We start from the raw sequence: 17517 nt of genomic DNA on the forward strand, positions 1-17517 counted from the left end.
TCGAACAAAAGCAATGGTTGGTGTGCTGAGAACCCAGGCTGTGAAAGGATTTGGAATCCCTGTTGTCATAATTCCCTAGAGTGTATGAGGTTCATATTGCCTGTGAGAAGGGAGACTGTAATCCCCTTCTTGCTCTTCCAACCTAAAGCCCAGAAGATTACTCTCAACTTTTTCTCCTTAGGGTCCAAATCCAATATATATTTTAAACTAGTTCAGAGAATCAGAAGACATGAAAAATAGGAAAAAGGGAAAATGTTAAATGTATTTAGTTCACAGTTTATGAAAAAATCAAAGATTAAAAAAATGGTATTTACACTCTTTTAATGTGTTGATTTATAGATGTGTTTATGGTCAATATTGTATATAAAATTTTTAGATCCTAGAATCACAGTGTTGTGTTTGAGAACAAAATCCATGTTTATCAGATTGTACAGAGTGTGTGTGCAGCAGCTGAAGGTCCTCCCCATAGAATGGTAAGCTTCTAGTCAGATATGGGGATTATTCAGTGTCTTAGTAATGAGCAGGAAATATACATGAGGGTTTTTTCAATTTAGGACTTGTTAAAAAAATCATTCTGACTTGTATATTTACAGGTAAATGAAATATCTTTCTGAAGTTGTTTTCTGACTGTCTTTGGATTGTTATATTCAGGAAGATACTAATAAGCTGAAGGCAATTTGTAGCACTGCAACCAATGTGATTATGAGATTTACATAGAGGGATGCTAAAGAAACATTTAGGTTTGTCTCCAGTTAATGGGTTTTAGTGCTTAAATTGCATCTGTAACCAAGGTACTACCCAAGATGGTGTGCTACTGGAGAATGAACTGCTTTTCAACCTCCACTCCATTTGAGTGTGTAAATCTTGGGATGTCAGTCATGCCACTTTCAACCAGTCCTAATAAACATATACAGAAACATCAGAAAGAAAACAAGGAAGCTGAGGACAGGCCTGTGATGGAGAACAAAGTTATAGGATCGACACCTCAAGAGATTATTCTGGTTTTGTTGGTACTAGCTTCATTTTGATAGAGATTCAGTAGAGACTCTAGAGAAGGAGTTGTGACATCTTAATTTTACTTCTGATTTGGTCTAGTTTTGTTTTATTTATCATTGTAGACTTCCTTAAACAAACAGGTTACATTAATACTTTATTTTTCAGTGCTTGCAACAGACTAGTTCATCTGTTAAAGTCTGCCCAGCAAGCAGACTAGGCAGACTTCATAGTATCTCTTTATAGCATCTTTTGACTTTTTGTTTTTTTTCTTTCATTTGAAGAGTATCTGATGGAGCCTTAAGGATGAAACCTCTAGGCTATTATTTTATTCTTATTTATATTTTGTCATGCCTAGGGATGCTGATTTTGGACAAGAGAATAATTGTTCAAGAAATTCCACATAGATTTCGTTGTTGCCTCAAGGGGGGTTTCTGCATTAAACTGACTCCAATTATCTCTATTGTTTTAATAGTTAGATATCATAAATCAAGCCTACTCACCAGAATTTCTCTGTAGTCAATGGAGAAAAATGAGCACTTCCAGAAATGGGTTTTTATTAATTATCCTTAGACATTTTGTTATAAATGATGGGCAAAATAAATGCCATGTATTTTAATTTAGATTAAAAATATATTTGTATATGAATTTTCCACTGCTGTGCCTAAACTAGGTGACCAAATAGTAATGAGATTATTTGAATTTGATTCACCATACAATTTTAAGGATTGTTTACGTGCAATTTACTTATGCTCAGAAAAAATATTTTCCACTTTATATCTTAAATTTCAGGGTGACATCTCTTACTCTTCACTGCACATATCTCGGAGCCTCCTTTTGTGAGATTGTAATAGCTGACTAACAAGGGTCTTCAATGTTAGAGTCAAATTTTCATCCTGTTGAGATGAAGTATCTGTTAATGAGTTATACTTGCAGGTAATTAAATGATATTGAGGGTCTTCCTTACTGTTCTTGTATTTACATCAATATTTTCTTTTTTTCCCTTCCTTCCTCTCTGTCTGTTAAACCACACAGAAGAAAAAAGGTCATAATTTAATGAATGACCTCTTGGATCACAGATGCCGACAAAATGAAGCCTGAAAAATTTTAAATTGGCTGGCTGCTGTTATCCTAACAGAGCCCATTAAAGTCACACAAGAGAGCATAACTTATTATGTAGCGAAACTGTGACTTTTTCATGGTTTCTTTGTAAACATGACAAAATTTATGGATGGCATTAGTGATACTAAGTTGACAGAATTAAAACCACTGTTTATGGATACAGTTCAGTAACTTGATTTAATTAGATTCTCAGCACATTGATCTGAGGGGATTTTCAAGCAGTATTTTATGACAAGGGTTTAAAAAAGAACACTGAAGTTCTCACACAGGTGATGAATTGAAAGAAATATTTTCATTTATATACATATATATTTTAACTAAATACTTACTTTTTCAGCTCTTGCACTTTGAAACAGCATACGGTGTTTTGGACAGGGTCTTCGGCCATTGTACAATCCCAAACTCCATCTTCAACTAATAGTATGCTGCATTAACACTGAGTCTATTAGTATAACAGAGAGATTCAGCTCTACATAAGTAGACACATCAGAAGTGGGACATCAAAATGCAGGCTCCGTTGATGGTATTGACTATAATGGGAAGTTCAGACCCTTAGTTCCTTTATTGATACCTACATTTAACATGGTGAATGGCACAGTTTCAGAAGTTATTGAGGTTATTAGGATAATCAATTATCTTTGAATCGGTCAGAGCAAAAAATGGCTTTTAATTTCTTTTTCTTTCTTCCTGTTCCTTTCATTTCTCATGCTACCTGTCCCCATTAATAAGCAACCTGGTTGTAAATCTACTAAGCACTGTATTATAACTGTTTCCTATTTGATAAGCTTTACTGAAAATAACAGGCAATAATAATCATTCAGATTTTTAAGCTAAAGTTTTTGGACATTTAAATAGGGTAGGCTATTGGAAAGTGCAGTATAGATCTGTGAAGCAAGCATAAGGAATGATAAATTGAATGCCAGTTGATGAAAGAAAGTTGAAAAACGTCATTAAATTACTGATAAGAATTTATGGAGACATCAGTGTTACATAAGGCTTGTGTTCCATTAAATATGGTAAATAATTGTAAGGACATTGTGTTGTATAGATTTTAAAACTACCTGACAGAGATTTTACTTGAAAAAGAAAAAAAACCCATTACCAAGAAATAGCATGCATCATATTGGTGGCAAGTGTCATGTGGTTTCCCAATCTGTGATCAATTCCCCTTGTAGTTCTTCAGCATTGACAGCCGTTGGATATGCTTATTTCCATTGATGTAATGCCTGAATCTGTCCAGCATCTTTTTAAAACTAAACAAATTCAGGGACAGCTGATCCCTGCTAAATGTTACCTCTCCTACAACTTCCTGTGGCAACAAACTACAAAAATTACCAGTTTTTTTTTGTTCTTCATCCAGGGACTATCACAAATCCATGCATCTGAGTATTTGGTTTCAAATTGGATTTCAGATTTAGCTGAAAATTGTGGCAGTGTTGCATGTCTCTTCATGTAGAATCCAGATTGGGATGCATGGGAGTCTGAGCACAGTCTTCAGAGCATCGGTTAGAATTGAAGAATCTCTCCAGATTCACTTTTCTAAACCAAGAAGTTGTCAGTTATGTGAAGAGTGCGTATTTCTTGCTCAAAATTCACCTTCATTTGCATAGATATTGTAGCAAAATGAGAAATACTCAAAGATGATCTCCAGTTTCTGTGCTTTATGTACTGTAGGAAGGTATCCATAGACCAGATACTGAGTTCTGACATTAACATTGTGTGCTGGTTTTGGCTGGGACAGAGTTAATTTTCTTCATAGTAGCTGGTATAGGTCTGTGTGTTGGATTTGTGCTGGAAACAGCATTGATAACCCAGGGATGGTTTCGTTCCTGCTGAGCAGTGCTGACACAGAGCCAAGGCCTTTTCTGCTTCTCACCCCACCCCACCAGCGAGGAGGCTGGGGGTGCACAAGGAGTTGGGAGGGGACACAGCTGGGACAGCTGACCCCAGCTGACCAAAAGGGATATTCCATACTGTATGACGTCATGCTGAGCATATAAAGCTGGGGGGAAGAAGAAGGAGGAGGGGGATGTTTGGCATGATGGCGTTTGTCTTCCCAGGTAACCGTTACATGTGATGGAGCCCTGCTTTCCTGGAGATGGCTGAACATCTGCCTGCCCCTGGGAAGTGGTGAATGAATTCCTTGCTTTGCTTTGCTTGCGTGTGTGGCTTTTGCTTTACCTATTAAACTGCTCTTACCCCAACACACAAGTTTTCTCACATTCATTCTTCCACTTCTCTTCACCCATCCTGCTTGAGGGGGGGATGTGAGCGAGCGGCTACGTGCTGCTTAGTTGTTGGCTGGGGTTAAACCATGACACATTGTGTCTTCCATTATTGTTAGCTCCAAGCTACATGGTTTGCATACAGTATTAAATTTGTTTCTTAGTGATGTCAAGATGTGTTTGAAGAAGTAATTCTGGAAGAGAAGAATGACTGCTATGATAATTTTTCTTCATATCCATGATTATTTAGTGATGATACTCTTAGTATGAGGTATTTTTATCTGATTTTTAGTTTCTTCTGCCATTTTTCTAATACTCCCAACTTGCACCTGTGGAGACCACCATATGCAAAATAAGAAAGCAGGAGAAAGGTTCATGTACTTTCAAAATTAAACTTCACTGCTGTATTATAGTGAGAAATGTGCCTGTAGCCAGATGGATTTGATTTATGTAGGGGTTTTTATGACAGTTTCAAATTCTCCTATCAAACTTCAGAGTTTATTATGAATCATACAAAAAATACTTTTCCCCAAATGACAGAACAAAAACCTCAAAGAACTCCACAGCTGTGCTGCTCTTTTTTTATTTCTCATACTAATGATTCATAATGTATCTAATACTTTTATTGGTTTACAAAATCTTGCCATGATACCTTTCTGCTCTGTGTTAAAATTAGTGGGAACAGTAATGGTTGAAGAAGAGGAGCAAGGTGTATTGAGGAAAATTTTAGTCTTTAAACTTAACTAAATCTGGTTTTGTACTTTTCATTGCACAATGTATTCCTTTTTTACAGTTGCTGGTTTAACTTTAGAAATTCTTAGCCTCTCAAATATTTACTGATGAAAGAATGTCATCACAATATTGAAGGCTGCTGTACAATAGGAACAAAGATTTTGTTTTACTAAATATACCAAACTCTGACCAACACTGACGTACTCACTTGGTTGCTTTCTAGTTCAGTTATAAAAATAACCCAGCAAAGCTTCCTTCTATAAAAGGATTATTCTAGGGAACATTTGCTTTACAAAGAATAAAATACATTCTGTGTTACTACATCTGACAGAACAGAAGACATGCGGTATTCTTACCCTGTATTTACAATAAAGCAATGCTGTTTCTCTATTACTAGATTTCAGATATTATTTTCTTAGAATGACATAAAAACTCTTTCCTTAAGGAATTTCATGGTACATTTAAAAAATATTTTCTTTTTATAGTGTTCTTCATACTAAAATAAATAATAGAATCTCTAAGGCATGATGGAAGATATATGGGAAGAGTTTCTACTGTAATGAAAACCAGTGCAGTTTGAAGGGATTATACAGTAAAACAGGACTAATCTAAAAAAATACAGCTAGAATATTGCTGAATGTTTTCACTTTCAGGCATTTTACAGAATGCTGATGTAGCCAATAAAAGGGCACATTCATCAAAATGCATAATTTAATTTAAAAAAACCCACCACATCAGTTTAAGCATACAGTACTCAGATTTCACATGAAGGTGAAGAAACCCCTTAGGACATTTAAAATTTATGAGGAGTCTTGTGATTTCATTCATTATGTTGACAATATGCACAGCTTCTTTTGAAAATGGATTGGACCAGAAAAGGTGAACAGACGTGGTCGTAATAGCTCTTCCCATAGTGTGTGCTGAATTATGAGAGTTACTTCTGGTTATACGTTACCCAGGAGGACTGTTTAATGTGCTTGGTTATATAGATCTGCAAATTTTTAGCTGTGGGCTGGTATCCGTATTGAGCCATAAATTTACAGTTGATGTATTGCTTTCTAGGCAGACAACTCATACTCTGATAGAATTAAGGGCGAGAATTGATTTCCTGCTAAATAAGACACATTTCAGTTTAACGTATAATAAATGGAAACTGAAGTCTCTATATGAAAGCAGATATATGTTGTAAATATTGCATATACAAAAAAGGCTTTTTTATAATTATAGATGTGCATACAGATATGGAAAGATGCCTTCTAAATGAAAATATCTATAATCTTTCTACCATTTGAATTTTGATTGACAGAAACATTTCTGCTAATGTATTTTTGACTGATGTGGCTACATCTCTATTCTAACAATATACCATATTATCAAAATATACTTGTAGCTTGTTTTTAGCTTGTATTAAGTACTGAGGTGAATATTGTATGAGTTAGTGGTCTCATATGCTTATAAGTACCATAACAAAAAATGCTTTATGAAAAAAAAAAAAAAAAAAAGTGGTGATTGCCTATCAGCTATGTGCCAGCAAGGGTCTTAGTGAAATTTGGAAGGAGGCTGATTCACTAACATGCAGAGCAAAATCTTTTACAAACTGAAGCAGTTTTTTTCTAATCAGCAGTTAAACTGCCAAGCAAGTCTTCTTAATTTCACTTCCACCCTGTGAAAAGCATCTGCTGTTTTAGTATTCTCACGATACTGATATAACAAGGAGGAAAGAAACTACCTCTGCTGGCAGAATAAGGAAAACTTTGCTGTGTTATTTGGTCTTAATTTATATTTAGAATTACATCCTGATCCAGAATTAAAAAAACCTCAGTCTCCCCTTCCCCCTTCTCTCCCCCCTCCATGCCCTCTCTTTTTCTCTCTTTTTTTTCTGTGTTGTTTTTGCAGTGAAGAATGTGCTGCGTGAAGTTTAATGAACTTGGATCATTCCTTATCAGAGAGAGATTTATCCTGGAGAGTTTCAAGCCACATTTTTTCTTTAGAACTATTTACTGTAAACTTTTTCAGCTGACGTGAAATAATGTGTATCCTTCTTGAGTATAAAGAAAACATTTTTCTGTAAATATTATTTCCCAATTGTAGTCTCATTTTCTGTCAAAGCTGTGTTTCTGTCCAGAAGAAACACCCCATCCATCTATTTTTTTTATTTTCCATGTGAATTTTTCATTTAATTAGCTTGTTACTATATAACATGTGTAGTTGAAGTTGTATATTTACTCCGAAGTAAAGGAAGTAGTTGCCATCTTATGGTGTTTTAGCTACTTCATTAAAGTTACATGCCTATTGTTTGTCTAGCCAGTGCCAGAAAATATCTGCCATAATTTTTTTTGTTCTTGGGGAAGAATCTCCTTCATGATAGCTTTTAAAATTATTCAAGATACCTGTGGCTGCAGAACTCTACTAAACAGATTTTTAGGATTGCATCAGAAATACATGTTTGTGTGTATAGTGAATTTTCTGAAGAAAGAAACATCTTCTGAAAAGTGGCATAATTTTTTACAGTTTACTGTAGGGAATGTAGTGTTATACAGACATTCAGAACATGAGGTTTGTGCCCCACAGAAGTCACCAAATCTACCACATTCTGTCTGGGTGATAGCTGGGCTAAAACTCTGCATAGATTTGTGAGTATATGCTGAGTACTTCAGATATTCAAATAACACAAAGCTGTCCGGTCTGAGCACTGTGCACATACTTATCTGGTCCTCTCCATACTTTCCTACTGCTGTCCTGACATTTTAAGCTTTTAAAGAACATTTTTGTTGCCGTGCTATCTAATTTGATATGTATGATGGATGAGTTGGCTCTGGTCCACCAACCAGTGGTTGATAGAAGGATTTATAAAGGAGGACAGACACCATTATGCAGTGGCTTAAATATGCTTCTAAACACAGCATTCAAAGGCACCTCACCTGTAAACATAGCCCCATTATTTCTTTCATCATGTGACACCTTTATATGAAGTCTAATCCTTTGATTTAGAAGTCTGCTACCGTTACATGACCCAGGATTTGCAATGTCTCCAAGAATTTGAGCTTTGTGACGGATGGAAAATTCAACTTTCATACTTCTACATTGGAAAGTTTCATAAACCTGGAAGAAATGCATTTCAGTTGAGAGACAATTGCAAGTGTACAAGTTCATAGTATTAAACACTGTATGCAGTAACTTTACTTATCCAGTCTTTCATTTCTATAGGAAAAAAATCAATTATGAGAATCACCAAATCAAATTAAAAAATAAACTCTCTCTGTTGGAAGAGAATATCCAAGTTGGTGAGATGTGAGGTGATGCTACTCTTTTCCTACTTTTATGCAAATTAGTCTTCAAAACTGTCAAGGAGTTCTTAAGTTTTGCATATTATGTTTTATTTGGCAGTATCTTTATTTCTTTAAATAAAAGCTGCAGAATAATACAGTCTCATATAATGCAGAGAGTAAATAAGAGTGAAAAGTGAAATCACATTGCTATTGATGTAAGTTGGTAGAATCAACGAAGGTTAAAAACAAAGTCCTTTGTTGAGAAATCAATATAATATTAAATGGTTGTGCAGTGCTACTGGAGTTGACGTGTTAACATAGAGGTATCTAGAGCTGCCGATGGATTTGATTATTTCTCTTGTAGCACTTATGTGTAGAATATATCTTCTGAAAATCCAGCTAATCCTGGTGGTATATAAATTTTCTTGGTATTCAGTTTCTATCAGTAAAGCTTCCTTGGGAATGTCCTAATTTGGTAGCATGGTCAAAGCTCCCTAACACCTGAAACTTGTGTGCTGAAGTGCTCATTGCACGTAATTAAACCTACTCAAGATCAATGAATTAGATACTCTCCCACTTTCCTGTGGAGTCCACTCATTAGGCTTTCTTGAAACACCCATCGAAAGTTCAGAGAATTTGAACTCAATCTCCTGCCTTATTTATGGATGTTTTACTCTGAAACCAATGTACTGTTTTTTCTCTTCCTTGCAGTAATCTTTGTACCTCATACACCAGGAAGTCCACTTCCCTGTGATCCTCTCCTGCCAATCCACCCTTTTTTTCCCTCTCCTAATCATGAATCTCTGTTTTCAGCAGGAGCTTCCAGTGCTGCCTTTTTTCCTAGCCAGTGTTTTGTTTCTGTGGGCAGATAAATAGTTCCGTCTCTGGCACCTAAAGTGCAGAAGGAAGAACCTTCCTCTTGTTTCTACTAGTTCCTCTCCTAAAGCACTTTCCTCTTCATGTCCTGACAGCTTTTTCCTTGCATCATGAGCGCTCCTTGTGCCAGCCTGTGAGCCTGATCTGCAAGAACGAAGGACTGTGTCTGGTGCGGCAGTTGTGAGACATTGCTCAGGCCTTTCTCAGCTCTCCATTTCCCAGAGTGAGGGCATTTATCAGGACAACTCGGCCTAGGTTTAATGAGATGAAGAGTGGAAGATGAGGTTGTGGTCTGTAGTCTTACTCGCATTCTATACATTGGTTGAAATACTACATCACACTCCTGGAAAGAAAAGACAGAATTTTTCTGGAGCTTCTCATACCCTTCAACTCATCTTGATACATTTCATCCCAATTTACTCTTCTTTTTCCAGAGGTGGAAGTAGTAGAGGGCATAATGCTAGTTTTGAGAAAACATATTTTAAAAATAAAGGGTCACTAGAATCTTGAAATATCAACACAGTTTTTTACTTTTGTATTTTTCTGTATTGGTGTTTACCGAACAAGATTTAAAGCTTTAGAATTTCTAAAAGATTGTGTTATCTCTGTTCATCATGACAGTAAAATAAAAACTTACGGAGTTTTGTTTCAGCCACCTTAGTTTGGAGTCATATAATTCTTTACATTAATTCTTTAAGCTCTCAATTTTAGTTGTCTTCTATATCAATGCTTTGATTCCAGATATTTTTAAAGCATTTTCTGGAAATAACATTTACCTGAGATTGTCTAAATTCAGCTTTAAATTCACAAGAAATTTCTTTTATTTCTAAGAAGTGTCTGTTTCCAGGTTAAATCTTGCAGGCATCACATCTAAGCAGGTTTGCAGTGCTGTATCTGCTGGTTTTTTGACGCACTGTGCGTACGTATGCTTGCTAGATGTGACTTTTTTCTTTTTACTCTGAGTTGGCAGCTCTTGGCTGCATCACCTGCAGTTGTACATTGTTTTGCAAATACTATGTGTGACCCTACATCCTATATGCTTCTTGTCTTACACTATTTCTAGCAGTATTTCCTTTGTGATGGTTGCCCTAAGTTTTTACTTTGTATTCTTCCATTTTTTATTTTCTTCTGTAGCCAAAGTAAGTATATTTGTGGTTTGTGGTGGTGTTTTGTTGCTGGTTTTTGTTTTTTTTTTTTTCTTTTGGGCATTTTCTTTTTGTCCTGAGTGATTTCTGCAGCCTGCCATATCACATAACACTCTTTTCCAAGTGTGAAGTCATATCTTTTGTTAGTTCCTTGCCCCTCACCTTCCACCCCGCAGCTTTGGATATCTGAACTGAATTAGCATCTGCTCAGTTATAATGAAATCTGCCAAGTGCCTTAATTATAAGTCTGACTTATTAGTTTAAAGTGAATAAAAGATTCTTCAAGGAATTCTTTCACTTTTTGCAGTTTCATTTGCAATCTTTCAAAAGTGTCTCTTTTAGGGGTTTCAATTTTATTGCAATTTCAGTTCAGAGCTTGCGCTTTCAATCTGGCTCCGGCCACTGGTTAAGTCATCAGTAGGCATGGTTCAGCAAAAATAAAGTAGTTATAAGTGAAATTTATTTTTTACTTCAGGTGGATTCCAGCTTTTCTCATACAGATGTCAGATACTTACCTGATTTTCTTCCTACCCTTCATCAACATAACACTGATCGTGGCTTGTTAGTGACCTTTACTTCCTGCAGTACTATTTTTCCCTCTCTTGTTCTTAGGGGTCTGCCTTCCCTACTTCTCTGATAATCATAAAGTACTTAGTTCCTAGCTATGGAGTTATGGACTTGTAACTTTGGAATTTTGTGGTCCAAACACCTGCTTAAAGCAGAGCTAATATTAGATCAGGGTGTGCAGGGACTTAACCGGGCATTTTGAGTATCTCTAGTAATGAAGCTCTTGTGTGAGTCTTGTGTGAGTTCCAGTTTGGTATTATGGAGCACCGTGACGTATGTATGGTTGGTTGGTTGGCTGGGTTTTTTAAGAGGAGGACAGAAGAAGTATTAAAAGAGAAAGTGTTACTGAAGTTCAAGCCCCCTATTTGAGAGTCTGTGATGTAGGGAGATCCTAATTTTCCACACTAATTGCTCAAGAAGGATTGGTACGTATTTCTGGAGATGCTTACATTGAGGTGACTCTAGAGAAAGTGACAGTAATTCTGCTGGAACTGTAGATACGGCTGATAGAATACAACTCTCCATGAGTGAAATGGACTGTACAGCCAGAACCTGACCATTATGTAAAGAACATTTTTAAAAAAAAAAAAAAAAAGCTAATCTTTGGTAAGAAATCAATCTCTGTATTTTTTTTTGTCTTATTATTAGATTTTCTTTAAGTTCTTTGTTCTGTGACAGTGGCCATTTTGCTGTATTTGAAATAATGTATTCAATTCAAATATTTCAATTTTACTGTAAATCTTAATTTTCAGAATATCAGTCAGATGTTATATATTTGACCAAATTAATACTGGTGTTATGCAGAGATATGGTATGGGATGGCAAAGGCTCCTTGATTTAAAAATGTATGTATAGTCCAAAAAAAGTGGACAATAATATTTGAGTGGGGAAGCTTTGTACTTATCTCCTTGAGGAAGAAAGTGTTATATTTGCCCAGTGATAAGTATGGAGAGTTAATAAATGTTTTGTAGGAATTGAAAATAATTCCTATCCACCATTTCAAATAATGTTTGGAAATGAAGACTAAACTTGAAGAATAGATGGCAATTGCATACGAAGCACTTTCTGAACTGTTTGCTGCCTCAGGCTCTATCATAAAATAGGAAAGTTGACAATACATACTGTATTATCCTTTCATGGAATAATAATCACTTCTTGCAGGTTGCTTCTATAGGTACTTCATTTTACATAGGTAGTTCAGATGTAAGCTATTATATTTTCATAACGAAAAGCATTGGTTCTTGCCTGTGTCATTTAAATGTTTCATAGTAGCTTTATAAGCAGTATTTTGTAGTTAAAAGTTGAAACTTTTTTCCTTAAGGTTTCAGTAGTGACTACTCTGCTTGTGTCTTCATGTGACTATAATATTTTGGTTTCATCGTAAATGTTGAGTATATTGAATATTCCGATATTGGAATGTATTATAATTGTATGAGTATCTCATCCTTGCTTAGAACATGTTCAGTTTTCATATGCATTTTTACCTAAACCTTAATTTTGATAACTCTATCCCATTTTAACACTCTATTATTGATAAACCAAACTTAGGTGCACAGTGTAACATGCTTCATCAAACAGTGGGAATCACTTTAAAAAAGCTGTTTCTAAAGATAACTTGTACTTACTACAGCAAACCCCGGGAAACGACAGGCAACTCTTTGTGCTTGGTTCATTTACACAAGCCATTCAGTGAAGTGCTGCTCTCACATTTCAGTGAAATGTAAGACCAGGAGGAGGGAGTGCTGATATAATTAGATATTAAGCCTTTTTAGATGGAGCCTTCTGTCCCCAAAGACCTGTTTATGGTTGCAAATTTTTTTTATAGAGCCTAAAAATGAGCTGTGCAAGCACGTATGAGACCTACCATGCCATAGTTTCCAGAAGATGTGCAGAATTCCACAAGCTCTGAATGTCTTACCAGGTCAGTAATGTAGCTGGATGGGCATATACTGCCAGGAATTTTTATTCCTTTTTCTTTCCTGTTTTAAATATTAACTATACTGCATGCAGATCCCTTTCATATATTCCGTTTTTCCTTGTTCTTATATTACAGACATTCACCATAAGACCCTTACCAAGTTAGAGGAAGCAGTTCAAGAATATTTTTGCTTGCCTTTATAAAGCTTGGGCTCTCTAAATGAATTCGGAACTTCCCATGTTGCCTACTGACAAATATTGTGCATAAGAAACTTGTATTATTGTAGGTCACTGAATTAATTTTCAAAATGCCAATTGACATGATTCCCTTAGGGAGTTGTAAGTTGCAGCCTTATATTATGTTCCAGCACAAATGGGAAATTCAGTGTTTTAGAAGGGAAAGCATTTGTAGTGCAAAAACAGCTTAACATGAATCAAGTGATGCTTTTCTAGCATTTAAATTCTAATAGATGGAAATAGGCAGACTTTCTAGAGATTTTTCAGTCATTGCATGTTTAACTTTCAGGAGACAATTGGGATTGGTGTCCCTGCTTCTGGCACCAAACTTTACAACTGCAGTTGATTGTTGTATTTTGCAAAACCAAAAATGGGAGTTAAAGTACTCATAATGCATACAGCTTAGTTCAGTCCAGACATAGGGACACTAAATGCAGGAAGATAAGGAGCCAAAGATAAGCTATCCAGAGCTATTTGTGTGAGTGATTTTTGATTGGAAAGATCTATGGGATGGTACTGGTATTTGTTATATCTTGCAGACATACAGCATGCATTCTGTTTCTGTCAAATAGTTAAAAACAGAGCACTGTAGATAAGATATGATAATTAACCAATAAAATAAACTTTTCACTTAATTATAACACTGCCTAGTAGCAGTGCTGCATTTAATGGCTTGTCAGCAAGTGCTCAGTATTCCTTGTGTGCTGAAGTTTATCAAAATGGTAATTTTTATTTTGTAGGATTGTGAAATGTGATACTTGGTTTATGAATCTGAAAGCAAGGTTTCTGTCTTTGGCCCATCCGCCATTACAGAAACCCTCTAACGTAATCTTGTCTACTTGAAAATTAAAATCTGTTTGGGATTAAAACAGAAGTTACCAGAATTAACAAATCACTTATTATGAAAATACTGTGAGTTTCTACAAGCACCAATTGTATGCCAATATATCATTCTCATCTTTTCAATATCAAGATTATTTTCCTTGTAGGGATGCTTCTCTGCTTACAGTAGGACTTTTTTCACTTAACATAGCAGAGTGATTGTGACCCTCTGAAACTTGTCTGTGATGCTGGTGAGCCATGACTCTTGAATTGGGAATCCTCACTTTAGGGACAGGAAATACACTAAGAAAACAGTTAATCTACTTTTAACTGGCTAGGATAAAACACTGGGTAATATGTGATATATAATTTTTTTTTTTTGGCAGCAGGAAGAAAGACTTTATAGTATATTGGGTCATTTTCCAATTCACATCTCTAATTTGTATGATTGTGTCCTTAAATAATTAGAATTCTTTCTGGCATTCTCCAGTGAGAGGTTATATTAATATTGCATCTTTCACTTTAATTTTCCATTTTTTGTCAGAGATCATTCAAATTTTTTTTAGAGTTTGATTTTGCAGCTTTTAATGTGAAGCTTTTAATGGCGCCGTAGCATGTTGAGATATGAACTACTTTGTGCTGAACTTTAAAAGCTGTTTTATGTCTTTTGGGGCTGCATGGTTAATGAAGGGTTAAAAGCTAACACCAGCTGAGGGAAGAAGAGGGAGGGAGGGAAATGCTTTCTTTGTATTGTTCAGACTGTACAGTGAATTTACATGAGAATTTTATCAGCATTCTTGGTGATATGCCTACTCTGAATGAATTCCCCACAGATGCAAATTTTTTGGACTGGCTTTTTTATCTTTCTTCTTTTGAGATACTGGCTTAAAAGGATGGATCTGCCTTTTATGTCTAGAGAATGATGCCTTGAGACTTACTTGCCATATATTTCAGACAGCCTGTCCAGCTGTTGAAAGTAAACAGCAGTTCTGCAGACAGCTTTGACTTGTACTAGGGGTCAGGTTGAGGCAAAGAATTTTGGGAGAGTATCCACTTCTTTGACCATCCTTTTTACTATAGTTAGTGGAAATTACTCAAAACACTCCATACTCTGTGCATAAGCCTGCCTAAGTATAAAAACCTAAAAAAGTTGGACATTTTGTTAAGGCAAGTATCCATGTCTTTATATCTTCACTAAACTGGAAGACATGGATCATAGGATCACATCCTTGATCATGGGGTAATTCAGGTTGGAAGGGACTTCAGGAGGTCCAACCTCTTACTCAAAGCATGGCCAATGGTGATGTCAGACCAGGTTCTGCTGGGCTTTACCCAGTTGGGTCTTGAAGACTTCCAAAGATGGAGACCGTATAACCTCTCTGGGCAGCCTCTTCCACTGCCTGCCTGTCCTCACTGGGTAAAAGTTTCTCCTTATATCTACTCTGAACCTGTCTTGTTTCAACTTATGCCCATCGTCTCTTGTCCACTCACCATGTACCAGTGTGAAGAGCCTGGCTGTGTCTTCTTGATAAGCTTGTAGGTATTGGCATGCTACTAAGTCCACTTGGAGCCATCTCTTCTCCGGGCTGACCAAGCTCATTCCCTTAGCTTCTCCTCACAGGGCTAGTGCACCAGCCCCTGACCCACTTGGTGGCCCCCTGCTGAACATGCTCCACTTTGTCTTTCCTTTTCTTGGGGGCTCAAAACTGGAGATAGCATTTTTAGATTCCCTGTCTGTGAGTATATCAACTGATCCCCATCTTTGTCACCTGCAAAGTTGATGAGAATGCACTCCGTCACTTCCAGGCGACTGATAAAGCAGTTGATTAGGACGGGAGAGACACCTGCAGTACTGCATTTGTTACTGGCCACCAGGCAGAGTATTGCCCATGAACCGCTACCCTTTAAGCCTGATCATCCAACCATTTTTTTTATCTGTTTGATTTTTCCACCCATCCAGACTGCAGTGTCCTTACATGGATACAAGAATATTGTGAGAGACAATGGTCCATGTGAGAATCAGGAAAAATTGCATGAACATTATTGACTTTCATGTTCTTTTTCAGACACAGAAAAATTTCAGTTAATATTATTATAGTAAGACTTGGAGGTATAATACAGTAGCTTAATATATTTTGTAGTGCAATTAAAATAGATTTCCTGTGTAGATGACTAAGTTACAAGTCATTAACCTATATGCCTTAAAGTCAAATAGAGGATAACTATTGCTTTGACTTGGTGATACTCATAATTGCTTTTTTTTTTCTTCCCCCTTCGTAGTTCTTAGCTTAAATTTCCAAGTCTTAGAAGATTTTTAGAATGTTTTTCAAATTGGATGCCTACAGATGACCTGACAAAAAGCCAAATTGAAAAATATGTTTATTTAAAATGAAGTTTTATTCTACAAAGAAGACTTGAAAGATTGGTAACCAGTACGTAGTATAACAGTGTGGTTAGTATCATATGTTTTTCTAAATTGAGAACAGTGGTCTATTAAAAGCCAGTAATCAGTACCTGTAAGGATCTTTGCTGGTCTTAATGCGAGTAGAACACTGGACTCTTCATATAACTTCGAGTAAATTAGTTAAGTGGGGTTTTTTTGTAGCACATGAGGAAGACAGAATCAAATGATTGCATTAGGATGCATGTTTGCATGATTGTTAGAAGGTTTTTGGTTGTATTTTTGGTTTGGGTTTTTTCTCTTTTCCCCTTCAGATGGAACTATGATAGGAGGTAGCATGATTCGATGGCTTGATTGATCCTATTCCCTTTGGAGAAAATGCTAAGGACTACATTAGGAGTAGGTGTAGAATTCATTTTGTATAATGTTTCAAAATCCAAAAGCTGGCATTTTAAGCTGTGAGCACAATCAGCAAAACCTAGAAAAAAAAAAAAATCATTCTGCTTGTTGTAGCCTGGGATTTTATGCATTACCTACTGCATCACGAAAGAACCCCACGTTTGCCAATGTAACTGAAAAAGGACTGTTACTTAAAGGCAGCATCAGGTAGCTCTTGCACTGTTGCGTGGGACCTGGAGTTCTCAGGATAGGGAGTGGTAGTGACAAGTATTGGAAAAGTACATTTGCAGTATGGAAAAAACTGTGTTGTTTTCTTCCTTTAGGTTCTAGCATCATGAGGATGACTTAGGGCTCCCCTCTGTTTTGGTAAATTACAGAAGTTGCAACTTTGTACATTTTGCCTCCTATTCTGTTAGGGGAGTGACACCAGAGGGACAGAATGTCTGCTCTGGGCAGGAAAATCCGCTTGGAAGTACTGAAATGTTTTAGAGTGTAGTTAGCGTGTGTTATCATGGGCCTAGAGGAAAACCTGAGGATTTGAGTCTTGATGTAATTCTTGATCGTATAGATTATACAGCTTTGAGAACTGTTGTGCAACTTCCAAATACACTTTATAAGTAATAGTTTTTCTTTTTTTCATCAGGAAAAAAAATCAAACTTATTCGATCAACTACACTGTATTCAGCTCTTTATCTTTTTGAGCCCGAGACAGCTTCAAGGAACTCAGTATTTTTCATACTTCCCCCTCCATCTTTCATAGCTTTTTTCACCCAACAGCAAGAAAAAGTAGGCTGTCTGATATATATGTATAC

At 36.2% G+C, this 17517-nt stretch overlaps 1 protein-coding gene across 5 annotated transcripts in view; it reads left to right on the top strand.

Moving 5' to 3' along the window:
* Positions 1 to 17517, top strand: part of IMMP2L (inner mitochondrial membrane peptidase subunit 2) — a 481785-nt gene that overhangs the window by 33441 nt on the left and 430827 nt on the right. For 2 of the 5 annotated variants that reach the window (XM_054812775.1, XM_054812774.1), the window contains exon 4: positions 4176 to 4314. The exons of the other annotated variants lie outside the window; for them this stretch is intronic. In XM_054812775.1, coding sequence (XP_054668750.1) covers positions 4176 to 4179 — 4 coding nt within the window. In that variant the 3' untranslated portion in view covers positions 4180 to 4314. Of the gene's footprint in view, positions 1 to 4175; positions 4315 to 17517 lie in introns of those variants that run through there. 5 annotated transcript variants of the gene reach the window in all.

This window comes from Grus americana, chromosome 1, assembly GCF_028858705.1.
Source record: "Grus americana isolate bGruAme1 chromosome 1, bGruAme1.mat, whole genome shotgun sequence".
Lineage (NCBI taxonomy): Eukaryota > Metazoa > Chordata > Aves > Gruiformes > Gruidae > Grus > Grus americana.